Source organism: Gavia stellata, chromosome 10 (assembly GCF_030936135.1).
Source record: "Gavia stellata isolate bGavSte3 chromosome 10, bGavSte3.hap2, whole genome shotgun sequence".
Taxonomy (NCBI): Eukaryota; Metazoa; Chordata; class Aves; order Gaviiformes; family Gaviidae; genus Gavia; species Gavia stellata.
The window spans coordinates 27,121,851-27,143,433 of record NC_082603.1 but is presented as its reverse complement, the minus strand read 5'-3'; the positions used below and the strand labels follow the sequence as shown (position 1 = coordinate 27,143,433).

Here is a 21,583-nt window from a genome sequence, read left to right as displayed (position 1 = left end):
GATCACTGTATTTTCCATGGCAGGGGTTGGCTTCCCATTTCCCTATCTCAGCTTCCTCTTCTCCATCCGCAGATCGACTTACGGATGAAGACCACCTCTGCCTGCACGCAGGCAGTATCAGCCCTTCATTCTGATGTTGGTAGTATTGGCTTTTCATTGACATAATCTTACAATTTGAACGCACATTCCAGAAATAGGCTAGCATCACTGGAACAGAATGAGGCTAACAAATGTTATCAGAGGACTGGGAAATATAGTGTATAGAAGTAGGAACGATAACACTATTCCTCCACATCTGATTGTGATTTGATACTGGACTGAATCTAGAGCAGTTCCACTGTAGCAAATGGATCCAAAGCAGGGAAAAAGATTAACCAAAGTTGATAGTGCTTATATGTGTCCAAAAAAATTATTTGCAGATAGATATTCACAACTCTGGCATCGTGCCTCTGCTCAAAAAATTTGTCCAAATATTAAAAAATAGTAAATAAGAAAAACTACTTAAATGTAGTCCAGTGTTTATGAATTTTGAGCTTAACTTTGGCAGTAAGCCCTAAATGTGATAAAAGACTATGCACCAATATATTTTGCTTTTCTTTTCTTTTTTTTTTTTTTCCCATTTCTTTCTCTATGTCTCTATAGACAAAGCTGACAGCATAGCATAGATTTTGAGATATGGCTGATGCATTTTTCTAAGCTAAAGTATGTTGTTAGCTCTCATGCTAATGATTGCAGCAGAATCCCAACCTCCTTCCACAAACTATTTGTGGGAAGAGAGGTTACCACTGAGCATCGTCTTGGACTTTGGATCTTCCTTTGGGTCCTTCAACAGCTAGATTCAGCCAGTGCCTTGTATGTAACACCTGTTCTCAAGTCGGAAAGTCTTGCTGTCCCCATTTTACAGATGGACTTTTGAGAGGCAGGAGGAATAAAGCCAAATGCTTCAAAAATACTTAGTGGAGGTTAAGTGCTGAGTTTCCTTTGAAGGTCTAAACCCAAATGACATGCTTGTGATCATGCAAGAGATTTGTATCGCCCGTGGGAGCAGAACCATTTTTTCAGGGTAGTGTCATAACCACTCCACAATCCTTCCTCTTTCTTCTTCCTAAAGCTCCAACTGACTTCAAAGGTGAAGAATTATGGCCCGCATCCCGCAGCAGTGTGAGCTCGGACATGTGTGCAGAGCTTTACCCACACATATATTCCATCAGGGATACTGACTCAAGTAAAATTACACAGGCAGTGTAATTTCTGCAAGGCTGGAACTTAAATTCTTTTTTGTTCTCATATTCTCTTCCTTTAACCTCAAAAGCTTAACTAAGAAATGCAGGATGTACCTAATGACTGAGTTTGGGGTCCATCTATACTGTCCACAGGAGACCCATAACCCAAAGTAAATAGGAATAGAAAAAAGGAAGAGTTCTAGCTGATTCCGTCAAACAAAATATTCTTTCTTTTGAACACCTCTGAATGAAATATATTATTGATTTTCCATGGGAAATAGGGGGGGGGGGTGTATTTACATATATACATGTGAGTTGGTTGGATTCTCAGAAAACTGCATGGCTTGCAGAGACTTGACAGAAAGAATCTATTTATCTCGTCATGTGTATCCACTACAAAGTGAGCACACCCCAGGTTTTGGGTAGCACTGTGTTTTTCTGCTGATCCAACTGCTACTCTCCTAGATGAACAGCAGAATTAGAAGTTAAGATTTTTCAACTGTCACATCATCCACCCCACTATACATTTAAATGCGAGTAGTATTATTATTCAGCTATTACCAGGAGGTCAGTCCCTCACCCATTGGCACAGCAAATGTCTCATCCATTCACTCTCCGTTCAAAACAACAAATGCCTATCATTAAAATGTTAAAATTAATTTTTACACTGAAGGAAAACAAAAATATTTGATAAAGTGGAAGAGGGAAGGTGCATCCCTCTGGCGCATTCTTCAGCCCATCCTTTTAAAACAACAGATTTTCTATTTTCAAAAAAAACCCCTTAAATTCTGGCTGCAGTTAACAGCTTCCTAATTGCATGTGACTGTTTCTTGACTTCCTGATCCCTGTCTGGTGGTTAGGAATCCAAAGGGTTTCTTAAATCAACAGGAGCAGCTGCCTCCTTGAAGCCAGGCATGGTGTATGTCACCGACTGTGGAAAGGAACTGCGATACAGGGAGGAGCAGAGGTGATTAATGGGGCCAGTGTCGTAGCTCAGAGTGTGGTTGCACTACTGTGTACGGGCATACTTACTTCAGTCATTTATCTTCTGCCCTCTGCCACACACGCGCAGAAACATACGTGTATGTTTTATTTTTGCCAGTGATGGAGCAGTCATTAGAAAGACAGGAATGCACAAGGTGCAGCGGGACCTGCAGTTGATGATGTGCCTCTAGAGGTGATGCCTTCCTTTGTCTTGTTCCTTAGACAAGCATGAGAAGCATTGACAAAACCCAGTCCTTGGTTTTAAATTTATCCTCTGCCATTGGCAAACTCTTTCCCACAGAAGAGAAAGAAAGAAAGGGAAGGGAAAAAAAAGCAAGTAAATGGCTCCATTTTGTGGACGGTATTTTAGGTTAGATAAAGAGGAGGAACAAACTGTAGGTGGAACGTGGATGTAGGATTGCAAGCGATGGTGTTGCACAAGCTGAAGGAAGGTGCTTCCCTTCTTGGCAAAGACCGTCTTGGTCAAGGTCTGAACACAACTTCTGTCCTTGGGCTATCCAGACCTCCAGCATCAGAGCTTTCCCCTGGTTGGAGTGGGATGCACAAAGCCATTCCATCCCCCAGCGTTGCTGCTTCTGCTTTGTATAAGAGCAGGTTGTCCTCACAGGCAGCACCGTACCTTGCTTTCCCCAAAGCATCTCGGGTGATTCGAGACCGGGTATCATCAGCTCCCAGCCTTCACTTCCCTTCAGCCAAAAGTGGGGAAGGAGAGATTTCTCTTTATGTGGGTGTTGAGCCTTCAGATGTTCCCAAAAAATTTTGCCTTCCATTTCAGCCTCTGGAGGCTCTCCTGTCTCAGCTACATCAACCCATTAAAGACAGACCCTCAGTATAGAGGAGATACAAAGGCTTGTGATACCTGCTTGGACCACCTGATTTATACCTTTGCATTGCAGAGGTTATTGCAAGTGTAAAAGGGCTACTGATTCCTCAGACTTTATTCCTACAATAAAAATCTCTCCCTGCCTTTCACCAGGAATCGAAGCCACTACATCCTTTGCTGCTGTATCCAGCAGCGTTTTACCACTCCGATGCCGGCAGGTTGCTCCTCCGTCCCTTTGAGACAAACGCACATTCCTGCCAGACATCGGGGCAGCTTCCTTGTGTATTAACAGGAAACTGGTGCCTCCGATAGGTCTGGGTTAATGGGACTTACTATCTGTTGAGTGCTGGCAAAGGGCTAAACTGAGAACAAGGTGCAAAGCACTTGCGTGCTCTGAGGAGTTCACAAGATATGCTGGCGAAGCCAAGCTATGCTGGAAAACCCAGAGGAAGGAATGACTCAGGGTAATGCAACTGAACCCCTAAGGAGGGACGTGCTGCGAGGAGTACAGTCATTTGGCAAAGCAGGTTGAGAAGTCATCTGGAAAATCCAAGGTCCAGCTGGTCCGTGTGGGCCAATAGACTGGGGGAGGTTGCTGTCAGGAGCAGTATTAACTCCAGCCACATGGGATTCCGCAGCTCAGGAGATGTGGTGCCCATTTCTGTCTCACCCAGCTGGGTGCAGCCTTTGGTGGGAATCCAGAGCAAGGCCTAGGCTTGTCCTTCTGCATAATGCATGGTGAGAAATCTCTGCTGCTTGGTCCCCCACACGTTAGGAGAGCTGTGGATGAGGCTGCAGTGAAAAAGCTTTAAGGAGGGCCACTGGGAAGATGGAAATGAGTTCTTTCCCTAAGACTTGCTGAAAGCTTTTGGAGAGGCAGTATGAGTGACGAGGGTGGGAAGAGACAAAACTTGTTGTGATAAAACCATGTGGCCAAGTGGGAGGGTAAGAGGTGGGCTGAAAGACAAAGACTAAAGGCAAGTTTTAGAAAATGAATACAGGAATTTGGTATAGTAGAAAACCAGAGAAAGAATTAACCAAAGTAACAGAGTCCTTGCATCAAGTATTTCAGCACAGTGAATGAGGGATGTTCCCCTTATGGGCTGTGCATGCAATATCATTACCACCGACTCAGATTAACACTGGAAATCCTGGCAGCTTTACGTGTACCCGGGGACTCAGAAATCTGAATCTGGGTTTTGCAGCTTAAGCTGCTTTCCAGTGGTGAGGCACAGAAAACTGCCGGAAGGTGCCTGGGTCCTGTTAGCAGTCATCAAACACTGCCCACCTACAGCACTTCTCCCGGCAGGGCCCGGAGGCTCCCCAACTCCCATGGTAGACCTTGGACCCTCACCATGTCAAAACAAGTTGCCTGTCCTAATAATCAGAGACTTCTGGCTTGTCTTGGCTCATTCCTGGGTCTGCTGCCCTGATTAGAACGGTCCTTGTGGTTTCAACCTTTCTTCTGTGCCTATGAACGTCTCTTCTCACAAAAACAGGGACTGAAGGAAGCAGTTCTCGTGGAAATCCCTTACTCGAAAATATCAGGAATGTTCCAGGGATTTATGTGTTGCAATGCATGGTCTTCTGTGGTGAGACCTAATAGCATCTAAAGCTGCAAGAAAGATGAGGGGGTTTACACTGTTTACATCTTCCTATGTCTGGATTTGCTAACCTTTCCTACTTTTTTAACTGGTAGGTTATTAAAAAGGAGCATATACAAGCCGAATCTTGCAGTCCTTACTCAAGTTCATGGTGACCTTGGCTGAGAACAGATGACAGGACTTGTTCTGGTATTAAATAGCCAATGACCCATGTGGAACAAGCAGAGAATAGAGGTTTTAGTAACTCACCCAAATGTTACACCTAAAACTACATTCTGCTGAAGGAACAGAGAAAAGTCAAAATGAACTTAAGTTTCATTTAGTAAAATACTAGATTCACTTTTTTTAAAAAAAAAAAAAGCATTGGTTGGTGATTCATGTTTTCTTTGTAGAGTTCCCAACAAGCTCTCATCCTCTAGTGTGGTGGGGGTTTTTGTATGATAGTGATGCTCAGGTGGTTTAAATAAGGCTAGATTAAAACATCCAGTGTTTTGGGGATTACTTAACCACTGTCACCTGATTTACAGTCTGTCTCTCCATTTCAGGTTCCTAACTTCATCAACACGACGCTCCCACCCCACGAGCAAGTGACGGCTCAGGAGATAGACAGCTACTTCAGACAGGAGCTCATCTATAAGAGGAATGAGAGGATGGGGAAAAGAGTGATGGCGCTTTTAAGGGAGAACACAGACAAGAGCTTCTTCTTTGCCTTTGGAGCAGGTATGGCATGAATTTTTCTGTTTTACTTGGGTTATCATGATTGGAAGTAAAGGGGTTTGAATGCTTCAGGATTTTGCCTCTGGTCCTGCAGGAAGATGTCTTAGGGGGCTTCCCTTTGAAGTAGAAAGGCTTTTGTTTTTCTGAACCTGCTTCTAAAATGCAATGAGTTGGTGTAAGAGCTGGGTCTGGGTCCAGCTGGGTTGTGGACAGGCTGCACTCCTTTGCTTTCCATCCGGTTGTAAAAATGTGAAGCTGTTAATGCTTTTCACGTTGTTGTGTTTCTTCCCAGCCCAGCCTGTGGGCTCCTTGGGTTATGTTCACACCATGGTTGTGTTTGTGGCTGCAGGTGTAGGAGATAGTTGAAGTGCCTTTGAATTTGCAAGCCCAGCTACTGACGGCAGTGACTGCGGGAATACAAACCTTGCTGTGGCATACGCATGTGTGCGTGGCTCAGGGTGCTGGCCTGGGGTTTCAAACCTTTTGGGGTTTCTGTAGTTAAATTTTCTCAATGGGTGACTGAGCTGCTTTGGTGGTGTGTCTGTACAGGCTGGCTGGTTTTGGACCTTGCACAAGTGCATGAGTTATGTGTGTAGCTAAATACTAGCATTTTTTGAAATAATTAAGTAAAAATCCAATGCGTCCCTCTGCCTGTTTCAAATTGTCTCCGTGAAGTCTGCAGAACAAAGATGTCTATAGTACTTCTGTGAGTCTGCAACAGTACGTGCTACTGTCCTTTTTCTCCCCCTCCCCTTTTTTTTTTACCCTTTCCAATGGAATTCACATTTCTGTGTGATAACAGTATAAATAATAACTGTTCAGGCCTCAGTTCAGCAGAATCCTGAGCACCAGCTTAAGTGGCTCTTTGAGCTCCCTCAACTTAAAGGCAGCCTGAGATTGTCGTGCCGAGAACTGAGCTGCTCCTCCTGCTCCCTCCCTTTGACAATTTCTCATTTTTGACAGAACTTTGCTTCTCATCCCATGGCTCTCGCTATGAACTTTGGCAACAACTTGCCTTTTGCTACTCACTTCGGTGGGAATTTTGATTAAAGACTGCGGGGTTTAGCAGAGATACATGCAGTTTGATGTATTTATTTTTTGAGTGTATCCAGACTGAATTTTCCCAAGCTTATTTAATCTCAAGCTTGCCTGTTATTTCTGTCCGAGGAGTTTTGCTTGACTGTTTTTACAGTAGGAAAATACATCATGGTGCTTCATAATTGGACAGGGATTCATAAAAAACAGCTTGGCTAACCCGTGGAGGGAGCTTTATCAGACATTATCGAACATGATGGTTTTAATGTAGTCTCCAGTTTTGCAAGTCCCTTAACCAGTATCTACTGGAGCTGGGAGGATAAACTGTGCATCATTGCCTGCTTGCCCTGCTCTGTACACGCTTTCCCCGGGCATCAGTTACAGACCACGGCTTGAGACAGGATCTTGGACTAGATGGGTCGTGGATCCAATCCCCTGCGGCTATTTGTATGTGCTGGTAACAGAAATGAAATTAAGCAAATGGATGCTAATTACATACTGCTTTCTATAGAAAGTCGCGTCTAAGTTGTGGGAGGTTTGAGCTCTCATTCCCTGTCGGAGAGCATCTACCTGTAACTCCTGGGCAGCGTGACTTGGGAAAGCTGGCTCATAAAGAGCAAGTCTGGTTTTGTCCTTTCGTCTCCATTTTTGGGGATGTTGAAAACCGCCTTTGTCGCTGGGTTATTTCTTTCTCCCCGCACTGAATGCAGCAGGACAGAGCAGACACATGCAGCAGGGCTTATTAAAAACCGGGGTGCGGTAGATGCTGAGGAAAGCTTTTTGGTTTGGGTTCTTTGTTCCAGCATCCCTTTGGCCTTTCTCACTAAAGCGGGCCAGGCCTGCAGGCCATCCCTACTTTAAGTACAATTAATTCCCCCTCTGTTCTCTGGGGTGTTTTGTTGTTTTTTTTTTCATGCAGTAAATACTGAGAAAATTATTAATTTTTCAATGCCAAAACTTTTATGTGACCGAAGTGCAAGCAAGTTCATTTTTCTCTTATGATTCAAATGCAGTTTTTGTCCTGAAGGATTTGCTGGGTTGTTTGGTTTTTTCATGCACTGAATTATAAGCGTGGCTTTTATTGATACATTTTGTATTTTGCATTCTTATATCTACTTCTTGAATTTTAAGGGGTTTTTTTGATATGTGCTTGGGTCACGAATTAGAATTGTTTTCTAAAACCTTGAGGGTTTCGTTTTGCTTTTTATAAAAGTGAAGAGTGTTTTTGAGAGTTGAGGCTTTCACATATTCCCATGAACTCCGAAGTGCAAAATTTTAGGAATGCACCTTTGGTTAGGACAGGCATGATAGAGTCTGCAGGAGTGCATTTGCTCTCAGAACAGTGCAAAATTTATTTCACTTCATTTAAGATTCTGCATATTTAAGACTAACATGATGGAGGGGAAATAATTTTTAAAAAATATTCTGGATAATGTACTCCGAAAGGTATGTTCTTATGATCTCTGCACTAATCCATTTATTTTGAGGATATTGGAACTAATGAATGAATAATAATTGAATTATATATGTTCATTATGAATTGGTTTCCAAATTTCATAATCTCCATCATTGTTTCTGGGAAGGGAAGAACTGGATAAAACTGTGCGGGCAAATAAAATTAGGAAAATAAGCCTGTTATGAGAAGAGCACCTTGGAAAAACTTCACCAAACGGACCGGGGCTGCTGTGGGAGGGATTCCCAAGCCCTGCACGATGATTCATTTGGACTCGGTGGCATCCTGTAATTTGCAGGTATATCTGGAGCCAAGGGGCTTGGGGACGGGGTCCTGCCCTGAGAACAGCCCTCCTGAGGCAGAGCCCGGCCAGGTTCCTCCGGTGGCCTCCCCACGGGGAGCCATACCTCCTGGGAACTGCTGATGTTAGGTTTACCTGGCTTTTTCACAGCTGCATGTAGCAATTGAAGCTCTGTTGCCCTGTCAGGGCACCATCCTCAGCTTGATTTAAGATCCCGGTGCCGTGGATGGGTAGTTCAGTGGTGCCTAACACTGAATTAGTGTCATGAGCTTGACTAAGCCAGGAGGCACCATGCACGTGCCTTTGCAAGTTACAGGCTGGTTCCGTTCAGCGTATCCTAAATGAATGCAGCGGCAAGACATTTTATAGACTTCTCCAGGAGTACGTACTGGTGTTCAGAACCAAAGTGAAAAAAACAAACAAAAAAAGAAAAAACCAAACCACAAACCCCAACCACACACAGGGGTCACCATGACCAAAAGCAGTAGTTTATAGGATGAAAACCATGGCTGGCTTCAGCTGTAAAACAAGATGATGATATCCTGGCTGTCTGGTGGTGCAGGAGCCCAGCGCTACTGAGCTGGAGGATGCCGGTGTCTGTCAGCAGAAAGTGTGGTTGGTGTTGTGGGTTTGGACTGGCAGAAATCCCTTCTGGGTTGGAACATGGTAGAGTGTAAAGCCCTGTCCCCATAACAAAAAAAAAAAAGTACTTTACGGGCAGAAAAACCATAGCTCATCCAGCATAAGCTGAATTACCACCTGGCTGGATAAAAACATGTGGCCAGAGGGGAGTGCAGGTGGAGGGAGACATGGCCACTCCTCCTACCAGTTCTAAATAACCTTCACATAAGGCAAGATCCCACACCCTGGTCCCACCAGATCTGGCAGGTCAGGTCACCGCTGGAAACATTCCCACTGGTTTCAGATAGAAAGGGATCAAACCCAAGGAAAGGTGCAAGAAAGAAAAATCGGGTGGAAATCGGTGCAGAGTGCCACTCGGGTACAGCAGCAGTCACCCTGGGAAGAGCACTGCTGTTCTTCTGGAGAATGCTTATTTCCCAGTAAAGCTGTGGCCATTGGGCTGATTGGAATATAGCAGGCAATTAATTTAGTTGTCTGTGCAACTCTGCATGTTTGTGGCCTGGTTATTAACCATTTTATATGTAGAATTTCTACCTTCTTCATCCTGTCTTTCTTTTGAATGAAGGCTGATAAAAATCTTTCAGCTGATAGCTTTTTGGTAGAAAATTTGGCATTTGGGGAAAACAGAATTTTTCTGTTTTGCTTCTGAAAAAGCAAGTCCACTTCTTGCAGGCGTTGATCAAAATCCCAGGTGCTTGGGTGTCATTGTTATCCTCTGTAAATGGGGATTCCTAGTTCAGCTGTTTTGCTATGTGCCATTTAGATCTGAGCTGCAAAGATGTCGTGGTGCATTGTAGGAGAGGTGGTTCAGAGTCTGGTCTGTAACTGAGCACAAGGCTGTGACATATTGAACAGACAAGTCCTGGGGACAAAGGAGTGGTGAGAGGACAGGCATTTGAATATCCATGCAAGCTGACATAAACCAGTTTTTACATCCGCGAAGCGAAACATTTTTATGCTGTTGAAAGATACTTTTTCTTGTTTTTCCAGTCAGATGTATTAAAACAAAAAAATTACACAATTCTAAATGGAGCTCTTCAGTTTTCTGCCATTTTTAAAAATAAAAAGTAGACATTTCAATAGATTTCCCCCTTCCCCGCCTTCCATGGCATTACTCACAATTTAAATGAATTGGAGCAGTTCAGACTTTTAATTTATTCCTTTATAAAACACGTAGAAGTGAAAATAGCCATTTATTCTTTCTACTTCCATTTCTTTCTCCTCTCCAAGAAAAATACAGGCTTTGGGTAAAATGGGACCCAGCTCTATACCCAGCTCTGTACACTTCATTCTTCTCCTGCCAGGGTTTACCGTATTCAGACTTAATGTGAAAATCTCACTATACCTATATTCACAGTAACTATACTCTAGTAATGAAACAGCATTTATTGTTTGTGCAGTTAAATGATATTTTTCAGGTAACAGGCATGGTAATTTTTCCCTTTGAGTGAATAAAGGCAGCTAAATAGAGTACTTCAAGTAAAATTGGGGGGGTTGCTTGGTTTTTGTGTCCTGAAGATCCATCCTGGATTGCTTGGAATTATTGATCCATAGTAACAGTGAAGCGCCTTAAACCTTATATATACAGGCAATTTATAAAGGTCCATTTATAGTCAAGAAGGAGAGACGCGGCCAAGAGCACATGGGCTGTTAAAAAGAGTTAATATTTTGGCAACTAAGGCTATACACATGAAGTCAATGTTTAAGAAAAAAATCACTCTGGTTTATTTCACTTTTATGGGCAAATAATTTTCAAGTAACACTTATGATAACAGATGGATAAATTTATGTCTGCAGTTAATTTGAATGATAATTTCTTTAGGATGTTTTACTTACTTGCATGTCTGTCTTTCTTTTATGAGAGCTGTCAGTTTTGTAGCCGAGAGCTGGATTTACTGCTTCAGAAATTCAGATGCTGCTCCAGTTCACGATGTTTATTAGCAGCCAAATCAGTAGGCTTTAAGACAGTGGTTTTGGTGATTTAAAATAATAAATATATCATGGAGAATATTCTTTTAGTGCTGTGAGAGAGAGTTGAAATGCAAGTGCCATAGCCTCTCCCACAGCAAGAGGGGAATCAAACTGTCTCTGGACCACAGTCCTGGAGTGGAGAAAAGCACATGTTTTCCCACCCCACCAGGTCCAGGCAGCCCCCTGCATCTGAGAGGTCGGAGAAGACCCGGGCTGTTGTCCATGGGCTGGTGGAAGCCGGAGCAGGCTGGTGACCACAGCTCCTAATGAAGTCAGTGTGTGTTAACAGGGATCGATGCGTGTGAAAGTCAGACCTTTTTTGCTCAGCTGTAGGTGTAGGAGGCTGAGATTAGGTACCTACTTGTTGATGGATTAGGTTTAAATTTCTGAGATGTTCTGCAAGAAAAAAAGATGTAGGCTCTGTTGTAGATGTCTCTGTGCTCCCATGAAAGCAGAGGAATTCATCCCAGAGTAGGAACAGCAGAAGTAGGGTTTGGTCGTTTCTTTGCTCAGAGCAGGTGAATTCCCTCCCCATCCTGCAGAGATTTCTCAGCCAGCACTGGGCAGGCAGCATCATCAGTAATGATTCTGATCATCATAAATTAGACTGTTAACAATAATCATAGAATAGTTTGGGTTGGAAGGGACCTTTTAAAGATCATCTAGTCCAACCTCCCACACAACCGTGTTACAAATTGTTTCCAAAGTATTTTGTAAATATTATCTGGTGGTTCTTCAGAATGGGACTCAGAAGCGGGTTGCACTGTGTTTTCACTAGGGAAAGAGAGAATTGTGCAACTTTTCTATAGGATGGGGTTGGTGTGAGAGCACAGCAAGAAAATAATCTCCTTTTCCTAGTCTTCAGCTCTAGCTCTTTCCCTTTTGTCCTCTCCACAAAGGATTCCAAAGGGGAATTTCAGCGCACATCATTTTAGATAGTGGAGATACCAAAGATAGGAACAGGCTCACCCTCCACCTTCTGGAGTGAGTAGGGAGTCACAGACATCTCCAAGGTGACTCAGGTCTTGGGTGGTCAGGATCACCACTGAGATGTGCTTATTTTTCTCTATAAACTAAAGAGCACCTGGGGAGATACCTAGGTGATGCAGCTGTCTTGAACATGCTTCATCCACGGCTAAGAAGGTGACCGCAACTGAGATGGAACATGATGGCTGTTGAATTTGGGTAGCGGGGGAAGATGGGGGGAGGTGGAGGCAGGATATTTTTGTTACTGGAAACCATATTTCTACTCAGTAGTTTGGGAAAGGAAAGGAAGTGATGGATACTATATGCAGCTTAAACACAAGTAATTAAAATCCAGAGAGCCTTTGTGAAAGCCATTAGCACCTGCCACCAGATCTGGCACTCAGGTTCACATATGTTACTTGAAAGTGTTTTTTTTCAAAAGGGAAATGCCTTGAGGCCGCCATCCAGCTGCACACTGAGGACTCAGGATTTACAGATGTTGAATATGCAAATAGCTGTTTTGCACTCCCAACTGATGCGATCTTGCGTGCAAATCGGGCATGAAGTTACACCCACTGTTGTGTTGCTGAAAACCAACTCAGCCTGGCATCGGAAGTCCGGTCCTCTGTCTTCCAGAATTGTGTAGCTCTTTCCCATTGCCAGTCTTTGTCTTGGACCCTCTGTAGAACATAAAAGAAAAAAAAACAACAAACAAACAAACAAAAAACCCACTTGCAGGCTGGAATATAAAAAGACTTTATCCCCCGGGTCAGGCGTCCTGGTCCAACACTGATTAGTGGTGCTACTGACATCACTAGCGTAGTTCATCAACGGGTTGTCTCAGTGGAGCAAGAAGTTGGCGACCAGGAGATTGAACTTGGCAAGCCTACACAAGAGAAGAAAAGGGTGAATTAACAGTTTGCAGATGCTAGAATTCCCCTTGCTCATGTTTATTTGGGCATCCAGATGCTTATAGTGAGGTCGGGCTGTTTTTGTGTATGGACTTCTTTTACTATTAGTTTTTAAGGCAAAGTATCACTTTGCTTTTAAAAATATACTTGCATGCTAATTTTGACCAAAGCCATGTAATTGATTCATTTAAAAGTCTGCATTAAACAGGCAATGCCTGATTCTCTTTTCAGACACTCCGTTGTAAATCAGGAGATACTCCACTGGGGAAAAGCTTGTTCCAAGTGCAAATCCAGCCTGTAGCCTTTTAAAATAAAAATAAAATTTAAAAAAATCGGGGTAACTTTTTTTATGTACATTGATCTTATATCGTATGGAGGTTTGGAAGCCTCTGAATATTTGCTTTTCACCTGAAGCTTAAATCGGCAAAGAGAGAGCGTCTGAGTTAGGGAGGCCAAAATAAACATGTCTGCACTACCCTATTGTGAAAAGGGAACTACCTTTCTGAAGGCCGATCCCTGTAATTCTGATTTAAGAAAAAACTCCTGCTGTGTAAGAAGATATTAATCATAGAAACCCAGTTTAGCATATGCAATGGTGAGAGCTATCTTGAGGCTGCTGTCACCTGTACCAACCAAGGAAGGCAAGAGACATAGCCAGTGAAAGAACATATTCTTGTAATTGGGCTTGCACTTTGCTTTTTCTGCTGGACACTTTGGTCCAGTGGAGAATTCATCGTGCCTGGCCACTTCTCACCATTGCTTTCATCGTTGCTGCACTGAAGTAGGGTACAGCCCCAAATCCAGGCCTTTATGTTTGCTTGCTGCAGGTTTTCAAGTAAATGTTAAAAGCAAGTAAAATGGGCCTTGCAAACTGCAGTGTATACGTTTACTATCTCTGGTGTAATTCTTCCCGTGATGAATGGGGAAAGTTGCCTGTACGCAGTAGGATTTTGGTTTAAAGAAATGCATACATTAATGTCAGCTCCTCTGGGTCCCTGACATTTTCATATCGTATTTATTATTACGCTTGTGCCAAGTTCTACTGTATAAGTCTAATTCTGCCTGCCTGTTCTCAAAGAAAAGAAAGCTATATTGGCCCCTCCTGTCCTATAATATAGAGATTTTGGCTATGCCCTTGCTGTATTTCTCCTCAACATTTGAGATGTAAAAATGCAGACATAATTCATGAAATTCTCTCTTCTCAGAACTGCAAAGAATCATGAGAGATTTACACCCAGGCTTAAGCACTCTGCTGAACAGGAATGGACTTAAACATGGGATGAAATACTCTTTCACCCCCACACACACGCAAGAACTTGCTGTGGATCCACAGGCCACCCTGCAAGCTCTCAGGAGACCAGGCAGAGGTTCCATATAACTCTACATTTCATAGCAGGGGTGTTGAAATCAATATATGGATGCCAGACAATTCATCACTTTCCATCCCAAAACTGTCTCATCAGAAAATTCCTAACCAGCTTTAACAGTGCTATAGGGAAGATTCTAAAGGGGCAATGTGGAGAACCCAAAGACTGGCAGTGTTCCTCTTAACACTGAGGTTTCTGTGGGATGCCTATGTGACTAGGCAAACAGGGATACAGATTGCAAAGAATCCAAGGATCTTGTCTCAACTGGGATACCTTTGTGTGCTGCCTGCAGTGATTAAGATGTCTCAGCACCTGAGTGTACTTCCAGTCACTCTGCTGAGTGGCGTTGTCCCAGAGCAGAAGGAAATTTGACTACTCAGTTTCCTTAAATTCAGAGCCTGGCACGCTAGCACAAATCCTTCAGTAGGGTTTCGTGTTAACATGGGTTTGTGTTCCTTTCTGCTGCCCCTGCTGCCTGGGTTCTTACCTTCAGTGGAGGAGCAGAGATGTCCCAAGGCATCCTAGACCACCATAACTGCATCCCCTGCAGCTCCCCTGTCAGAGCCTCGGGCTATTAGAGCTGGGAAGGGAATTTAGTAGAGCAAGGAACCAGTTTGTAGTGCTCATGTTGTTGGTCTCCTACAGGTTCAAGCATTTCTGACCAGTTTTAGGGCTGAGTTACGGGAGGACGGCATATGGAGAAGAATTAGTGATCTCCTTGATGGACTGGAAAGACAGGGCATGACTGCTGGCTGGAGTTAGTTGTTTTGCAAAAGTGGATGTGAAACTGAAAGCCTTAAAAAGCCTGGCTGTAAATTATGTGGATTTCTTGAGGATTTTTACTGGTATGGAAACTGGGACTGGAAATCTCATTAAACTGGGCGTTCTTGTGAGAGCTCCAGGTTTTCTTGGTCATGGTTATGCCAGGAATACCATCAGAGCAAACTTGCTGAGAAAGGATTTATGGATTTGGGATCGGATCCTATTCTCACTGAATTAATGGTAGTTCTGCAACTGACATCAAGGTGACTGGTGTGTGCACCTGGATGAGACAACATTTATTTGTCATTCCAGTTCTTTAATCTAGGCTGCTACTTTCACATTACTGGAAAACATCAATACCCTCTTCATAAGCCTATTAAATCCCAATTCCATTGTTATTTTCTCTGGTAGATCAGAAGAGACGTGTCAAGGAAAAGAAAACGTGTGCGCAATATAACCCTGCCCAAAAAAATATTTGAATATCAGAAATGTAAAGTGAAGATAGAATTACTTAGAGAGGCGAAAGGGAAATAATTAGAGCTCCAGCCAGCAAGAAGAGATGTCGTAAACTTTAGTTATTCACCTCTCATAGACATTCAAAACACAAACTCTGCCACTGTTCAGCCTTTTTATAGAGGCCTGTAGAAAGCGGCAGAAGTCTGTTGGACAAAATTGCTCTGGTGGCAACTAAAACTGGGCTCAAACCCAAGTCCAATAGCTAAGCTGCCATTTGAAATTGGAAAAACTTCGGGTTCATGCCTGAATCTCAGCTCCCTTTCTGCTCTGTGCAGTAGACCTAATGAAACCTTGAGTCTGGACTTGACTGATGGGGAGTGAGAAGCAGCTCCAGTCCATGGAAAATGTTGCTGTTTCAAATTGGTTTTTAAAAAGATTAGTAACAAAATTTGAAAATATGGGAATTCTTAGCAAAAATGGAGACCACTGGTGTGCTGGTACTGGGGTGCTGCTTTTGGTAGAAGCTCCAGAGCTGTGGCTGCTGGAAAGCCCACAGGTGACTGGCTTGGAGGTAGCCCCAGAGGTCTGGCTCTTGGTAGACCAGTTTGCTAAAGAGTTGTGAACTGAAAAATGGCAAAATATTATTTCAGAACTACCAGGCTTTATTCCTATTGACTTCCAGGCAGGGAGTGGGAAAGAGGAGGCAGGTGAATAAGCAAAAAGCCAGATGAATCTATCTTGGAACTTACTCTGTTTTTTAAGAGATATTCAATGAGATCTACCAAATGCTTTGATTTTGATAAACTGTTATTCGTCAACTGAAAATTATTCTGCCAGAGAACTTACAAATACCTTTTTAATCTAAATACATAATTTCGGTGGATTTCAGCTTTGGATCTATCCCTGGCAGAAAAGTGAACTCTCCATCATTTTCCAGAAGTAATGTTGCAGGACTGAAAAATATGTGACTTGTATCTAAAATAAATAACTTGAGTATTTTTAATATTTTTCTGTACTTTATTATGGGAAATACCTTAAATACCGAGGTTTGCAAACTTTTAAAAATTTTATTTATACGCTGAAGGTAATTGGAGAGAAAAATCAAATGCCACCACTGGGTTAACTCAGTATGAAATTCAGCACCGTTTTTCAGTATTTATACAGAATTCACATTCACTTTGCGTTTTTCCTTGAGGTGTTTGAGGTACAGTGAAACTGCTGTGAAGTTCTTATCACTTAGCAATCTGGTCTGGTTCCAGTTGAAAATTTTGCAGTACCTCTCACTGGGAGGATTGGTTTAAAAGGAACAGAAATCTGCCAAAGAATAAAGACTTCATTATTGACATCAATGCTATTTTTAATCTGGTTTCCTAAGGAAATGAGGCTTAAGCAATCACAGTGTTTGTGAGTATGCGTGTGTGTGTATATAGGTGTGTGTGAATGTCTCTTTCCCCTTGTAAATTTTTCATCTGTTGGCTGATTATAACCAAACTTGACAGATGGCTAGAGTCTCCAAGATAATAAGTTCTCGCATGCTTCATGAAAATAAGTGATTGGATAGAAGAAAAAGAAATTCATAGTGCTCATCCACTGAAAGAGCACAGCATAAGCTCAGCTTTTATTAGATCTCAGAAAATTCCTGTGGGAGAGGGAGGTGAGACACATCTCCATAGGCAACTGCACTTTATTGGTTCCTCTGCATGCGGGAGGATGTGGTGTGTAGTCCATATATCGGTCACGGCATGGTTTGAAAAGAACAATGATGTTTAGAGTAAATAGTTATTATCTAGAATATCTCAGGAGCCACATGTTAACGCTGGGCTGCCCTCTAATGAGGTGTTCATTCTCAAGGCCAGAGCAGTATCAAGGAGCAGGTTTGTAAATGTGACCGAGGCATGGCTCCAGGACTCTCTGTAAACCTAATGAGTCATGGGCACTCAAACTGTACAGCCTGACTACTGCTAATTGGCCGAGTGTGCCATCAACCGTGCCCAAAAATGTTCTTAAGTAGCCAAGGGGTGAAAAGAGCATCAGAAACTCTTAGGAGTCCAGGAGGCAGCCTGGGGCGGCATTCCTGTGTGCAGAGTTCAGGAACGCTTTCTCCAGACTGAAGGTCATTCCCTTGAGAACTGAAACAGCTCACAGGCAATGGGGAACAGAATTAAGAAACAAAGGAAAGAGTAAAGCATGACCTGGAGGAAAGCAGTTTTGCAATGTTAGCTTATCAGACAAGGGGATGGTTGTCACTTAGCAGTTGGAGAAGATGCTCAGAAAACATTGTGGTGAGGACAGTACTTGAAACCTTTCCAGAGCAAAATACAGACAGGGATCAGAAAAGCCAAACCACAGTTAGTTCTTAATTCTATTATTTTTTTCTTTCCTTGAGATGGAAAATTATGCATCTAGTATCTTGGTAACAGTGATAACTGTTGGGGTGGGACTCTCCCTCTTGAACTCTAGGTGTTTGAAAGTTCAGTGCATCTTCTCTGTAAGATCATCAGGTTCCTTTCAAACCCTTAGAGGACAAATCCTCCCACTTATCTGAGATGCATATTTTAAGATGGAAGGAATTGCCCTCTGGAGACATTTTTCCACTGACTACAGAGGAAACCTAGAAGACTGGCCTCCAACAGATGCTTGACTTTCAGATGAGTGGGATTAATTGAACCCTGAGAGCAGGAGTCAAGAATTCTGGGTGATTTGTCCTTACCTCTGCCTGACCTTGAGTGAGCTGCTCAGCATACTAAGAGCTCCCTGAGCAATGTTTTGCATTGCTGCCAATGGAAGAGCCTTATTAGTCCTGAGGAAAAATTGCAAGCAGAAGACTGACATGGGAGTGCTTTCCATCATGCCTTGGAGGGTGCCTTGGCGTGGACTCTAGGGCAAAAGAAAGCCCTCTGCCACCAGCTCCGGAAGACTCATCCGGGGACAGGTTTCGTTGTTGTGGGAGGGGGACAACTGTAACCCTGCTGAAGCAGTGTGCAACTTTTGCATCCTATTGTGTGATACAGTTGAAGCCCAAGGCTGGCCAAGCATTTTGTTCACCATTCGGATCCCCCTGTGAGCCCCAGCGCTCGGAGCAAACTGTCCATTTTTGCGATTCTGTAAAGCCCTTCCACCTTTACTCGCTTCTTGGCTGTAGGGAGAGAAAGGCACTTTGGTGCAAGAGCAGTCGTTCACAAGCCCGACCTGCCTGGAGCTGTGCAAAGGAGACGGAACCACTGATGAGAGAGTAGGCTCTTGTTTCTGTTCATCAAGGACGGTTATCCCTTTTGCAAGGGAAGAAGCAAGCAGTGAAAACCAAAATAATGTTTTCAAGTACCACGTGTCTGATTTTTCACTGTTCTCTTAAAGCAGCAACCAGGTCACATGCGTAAGTGCTGTCAATGAGGAGTGATTCCAACCTGGAGACCCTTTGAAATGGCTTTCTGATAGAACTTGTCGTTTTGCATGCAAGACTCGGGGGGGAAAAATAGGAAGGTGTGTGGGTGGGTATTTTGCTTTGGTTTTTTAGTGTTATGGAGAGACTCACCAGACAGTCTCCCCTGTGGGGCCACTCACCGAGTCTGTAGTATTTACTCAGCATCTCCCTGAAACACCAGCATCTTAGAGGTTGTCTTCCTGAATTTACGTTGCCAGTTCAATCATCTCCCACACAATAAAAGCTCCAGTGTTGGCTTGCCTTCAACTTCTGCGCTGCGCAGCACTCCTGTCAAAAGGGAGCCCTTCCTCTTAGCGTTTTTGTTTTTCTTAATACCTGCCAATCAGCCCCCTTGCCTTTGCCCAAAGTTTGTTGTCTTTGCAGTTGGTCACAGCGTGAACTACCAAAAACCTCACTGAGCTTGACGGGGTATTCTGTTAGCCTAACCCTAACACACGATCTTCCACCTCCCCGGCACACAAAGGGCCTTTTCACCGGCCCACCACAGCCCAAGGATTTCATTTCATGTGTTACAATTAATCTGTATTTATTGCCACTTATCTTAAATGGCTAACAATATCAAGAGTTTAAAAAGTGCTTTTAATGTCAAACTGGGTCAATTAAAACTCTACTTAAAATATTTGCAAAACTTCTAGCCTGAAAGTTGCCCCCTCAGTCTGCTGTTAACCAAAATGTTTTAAATAAATACACGCAGCTTGAGGAGACTGACATTTGGTAAAATTCCTCTTGACATTTTAGGAGAATCCAAGATTAATTTCCTTACTCCTACATTCACTTGCTTTTTTTATAAAAGGACAAAAATGAATAATGTTTAGATGGTTATAAATATTTGAAAGATTGTTTTGATCAATTAAAAAACCCCAGGAGATGGTCTCTTCTGGCCTTAAAAGTTTGGAGGCTATTAGATCGATCAATCTGATCTCCTGAAATTTCATCCTGTTCTTCTGTGGATCCTAATAGCATGTGTTTAACTCTGAGCTTCTAACCATGTGCCACAAGTAACAATTTTATTTCTTTTAAACTCCTTTAGTATTGTGTGCAGGCACAGGAAATAAAGTACTAGAACATAAAATAGTAAAAAGTAAAATAATGAAAGAGCAGCTTTTACTGGTGTATGTTGGGTTTTGTTGAAGGTTGAAGATGGCTGGAGGAATCCACTTTTTCCCCTTCCAGAAAAGCCCACAGTTTTGCCTTGAACTTTTTTTTTAAAAAACCTCAGTTTGCAGGATGGTCTTAATAAATTATGTGAAATAAGTGCTGGTGTACTGCCCATGAGAACGCTCAACTCCTGTGTAGTTCAGCCAAGGTTGCATGGTGTTAGGATGGTGACACACATGACAAGGAGAAGTCCCAAGAGGGACCCCCAGGTAGGGCTTAGTTGTGTTGGATGCAGTAAATGCACAGAGTAAGTGAGATCCCAGGCTGGGAGAATTAAGTACTTAAACTAAAGGTCTGTCCACATGGAGCTATGTGGACTTTCAGCTCTGATCCTCAAACACTTATAGTTTCCATGAGCAGTGACATTAATGAAGCTTGGTTTCCTATGGCTTTAGGTCATTTGCTTGGATTCCCAGCAGTCTAATAAGGTTTGAACTGTAGCTGAGGCATTTCTGTTAATTAGGGCATTCGTATTATCTTTATGGGTCTCTGATGTCCCTAATAAGACTCACCCTGTAACTTTTCTTTCCGCAGGAGAGATTGGTGTGTTTCTATCCAGCCATCTGTTTTCATAAAACATATAAGAAAGGACTGTCTTGGAGACAGCTACTCTTCTGTCTAACAGACTTGAAATTTGCCCATGGGTTCAGAATATTTCAGGGGAGATCTTTAAAAACAAAAGCATATGCACAAAGGGACAGCACGATCCTGTAAGCCTCGTGTTCTTTGGAAACAAGGTTAAAATGAAGTTGTCATATTTATGTAGTGTAAATATTGCACAACTTGAGGACACCAAATGGTTTTGATCATTCCTTTAGTCAATTCTTGTAGAATATTTAATTAAACAAATCTGCCTTTCTTAAATGATCTGTAAACCCATTTTTATAGTTAGGGATGGAAACACATCTTGAAGAATTGCTTTTATGTAAGAAATAACATGAAGAAAATTTTTTTGTTCCTTGCCATCCATAAAAAGAATGTGAATATGTCAATTTGGAGGAAAGCAATTGTTCTTTGGAACCAGCGTTCTAATGAATGCAATGATATTGGCTTGTGGACGTGCTTTTATTGCTCATTATTTGCTGTCCTATTTGTTATTCTTTTTGGTTTTGTTTTTAATCTTAGTCACTGTATCAAGAAGCCAAGTGATGCTGATGACTAATAGCATCCCAAGAATGGCAAATAGCACAAAGCTGACAGCTTGCAAACAAGTCATAGACTGCAATCTGTTCACAAACTTTTTTTTTAAACGCTTGCAAGCAGGAATACTGTGAGTTTCCCATTACTGCTTTTCATCCCCAGAAAACTGAGTCCTGTCAGCCTGGTTTCAGACACATGTGGCACAGAGCCTTACATGGCCCTGATTCATTTGTATTCTCCTCTTTGGATCTGACAAAAATATGTCTCTTGAAAAGTTCAGCTTTGAGAACTTTTTGAAGACCGTTGCCTTTGGCAATGTTAACCAAGGCCCCAACAGGCTCTTATCCTGGGGAAGGAATACTGCCTTAGACTGACTTTGTTCAAATCTTTCCGTTCATCAAAGAGCCATTTAGAGACTGCGTGTTAATATTCAGAGCTTTTTTGTGTGGCGGTACCGAAGTGCTCTGGCCAGCTTCACAGGAGGCCAGGGATGATAAGCTGAGAATTGTAATAACAGGAAGGTGAGATTTGGTGGCAGCGCGTAGTAAGGGAGGAAACTAGTTGCGGTTTCCCATCAGATGGACTTGCCTAGCTCTAAGCATCTCTG

At 42.8% G+C, this 21,583-nt stretch overlaps 1 protein-coding gene across 1 annotated transcript in view; it reads left to right on the top strand.

The window, feature by feature from the left end:
• TRABD2B (TraB domain containing 2B) overlaps positions 1 to 21,583 on the top strand; it is a 293,689-nt gene that overhangs the window by 175,069 nt on the left and 97,037 nt on the right. Inside the window, exon 4 of the mRNA XM_059822056.1 lies at positions 5,201 to 5,375. Coding sequence (XP_059678039.1) covers positions 5,201 to 5,375 — 175 coding nt within the window. The remainder of the gene's footprint in view (positions 1 to 5,200; positions 5,376 to 21,583) is intronic.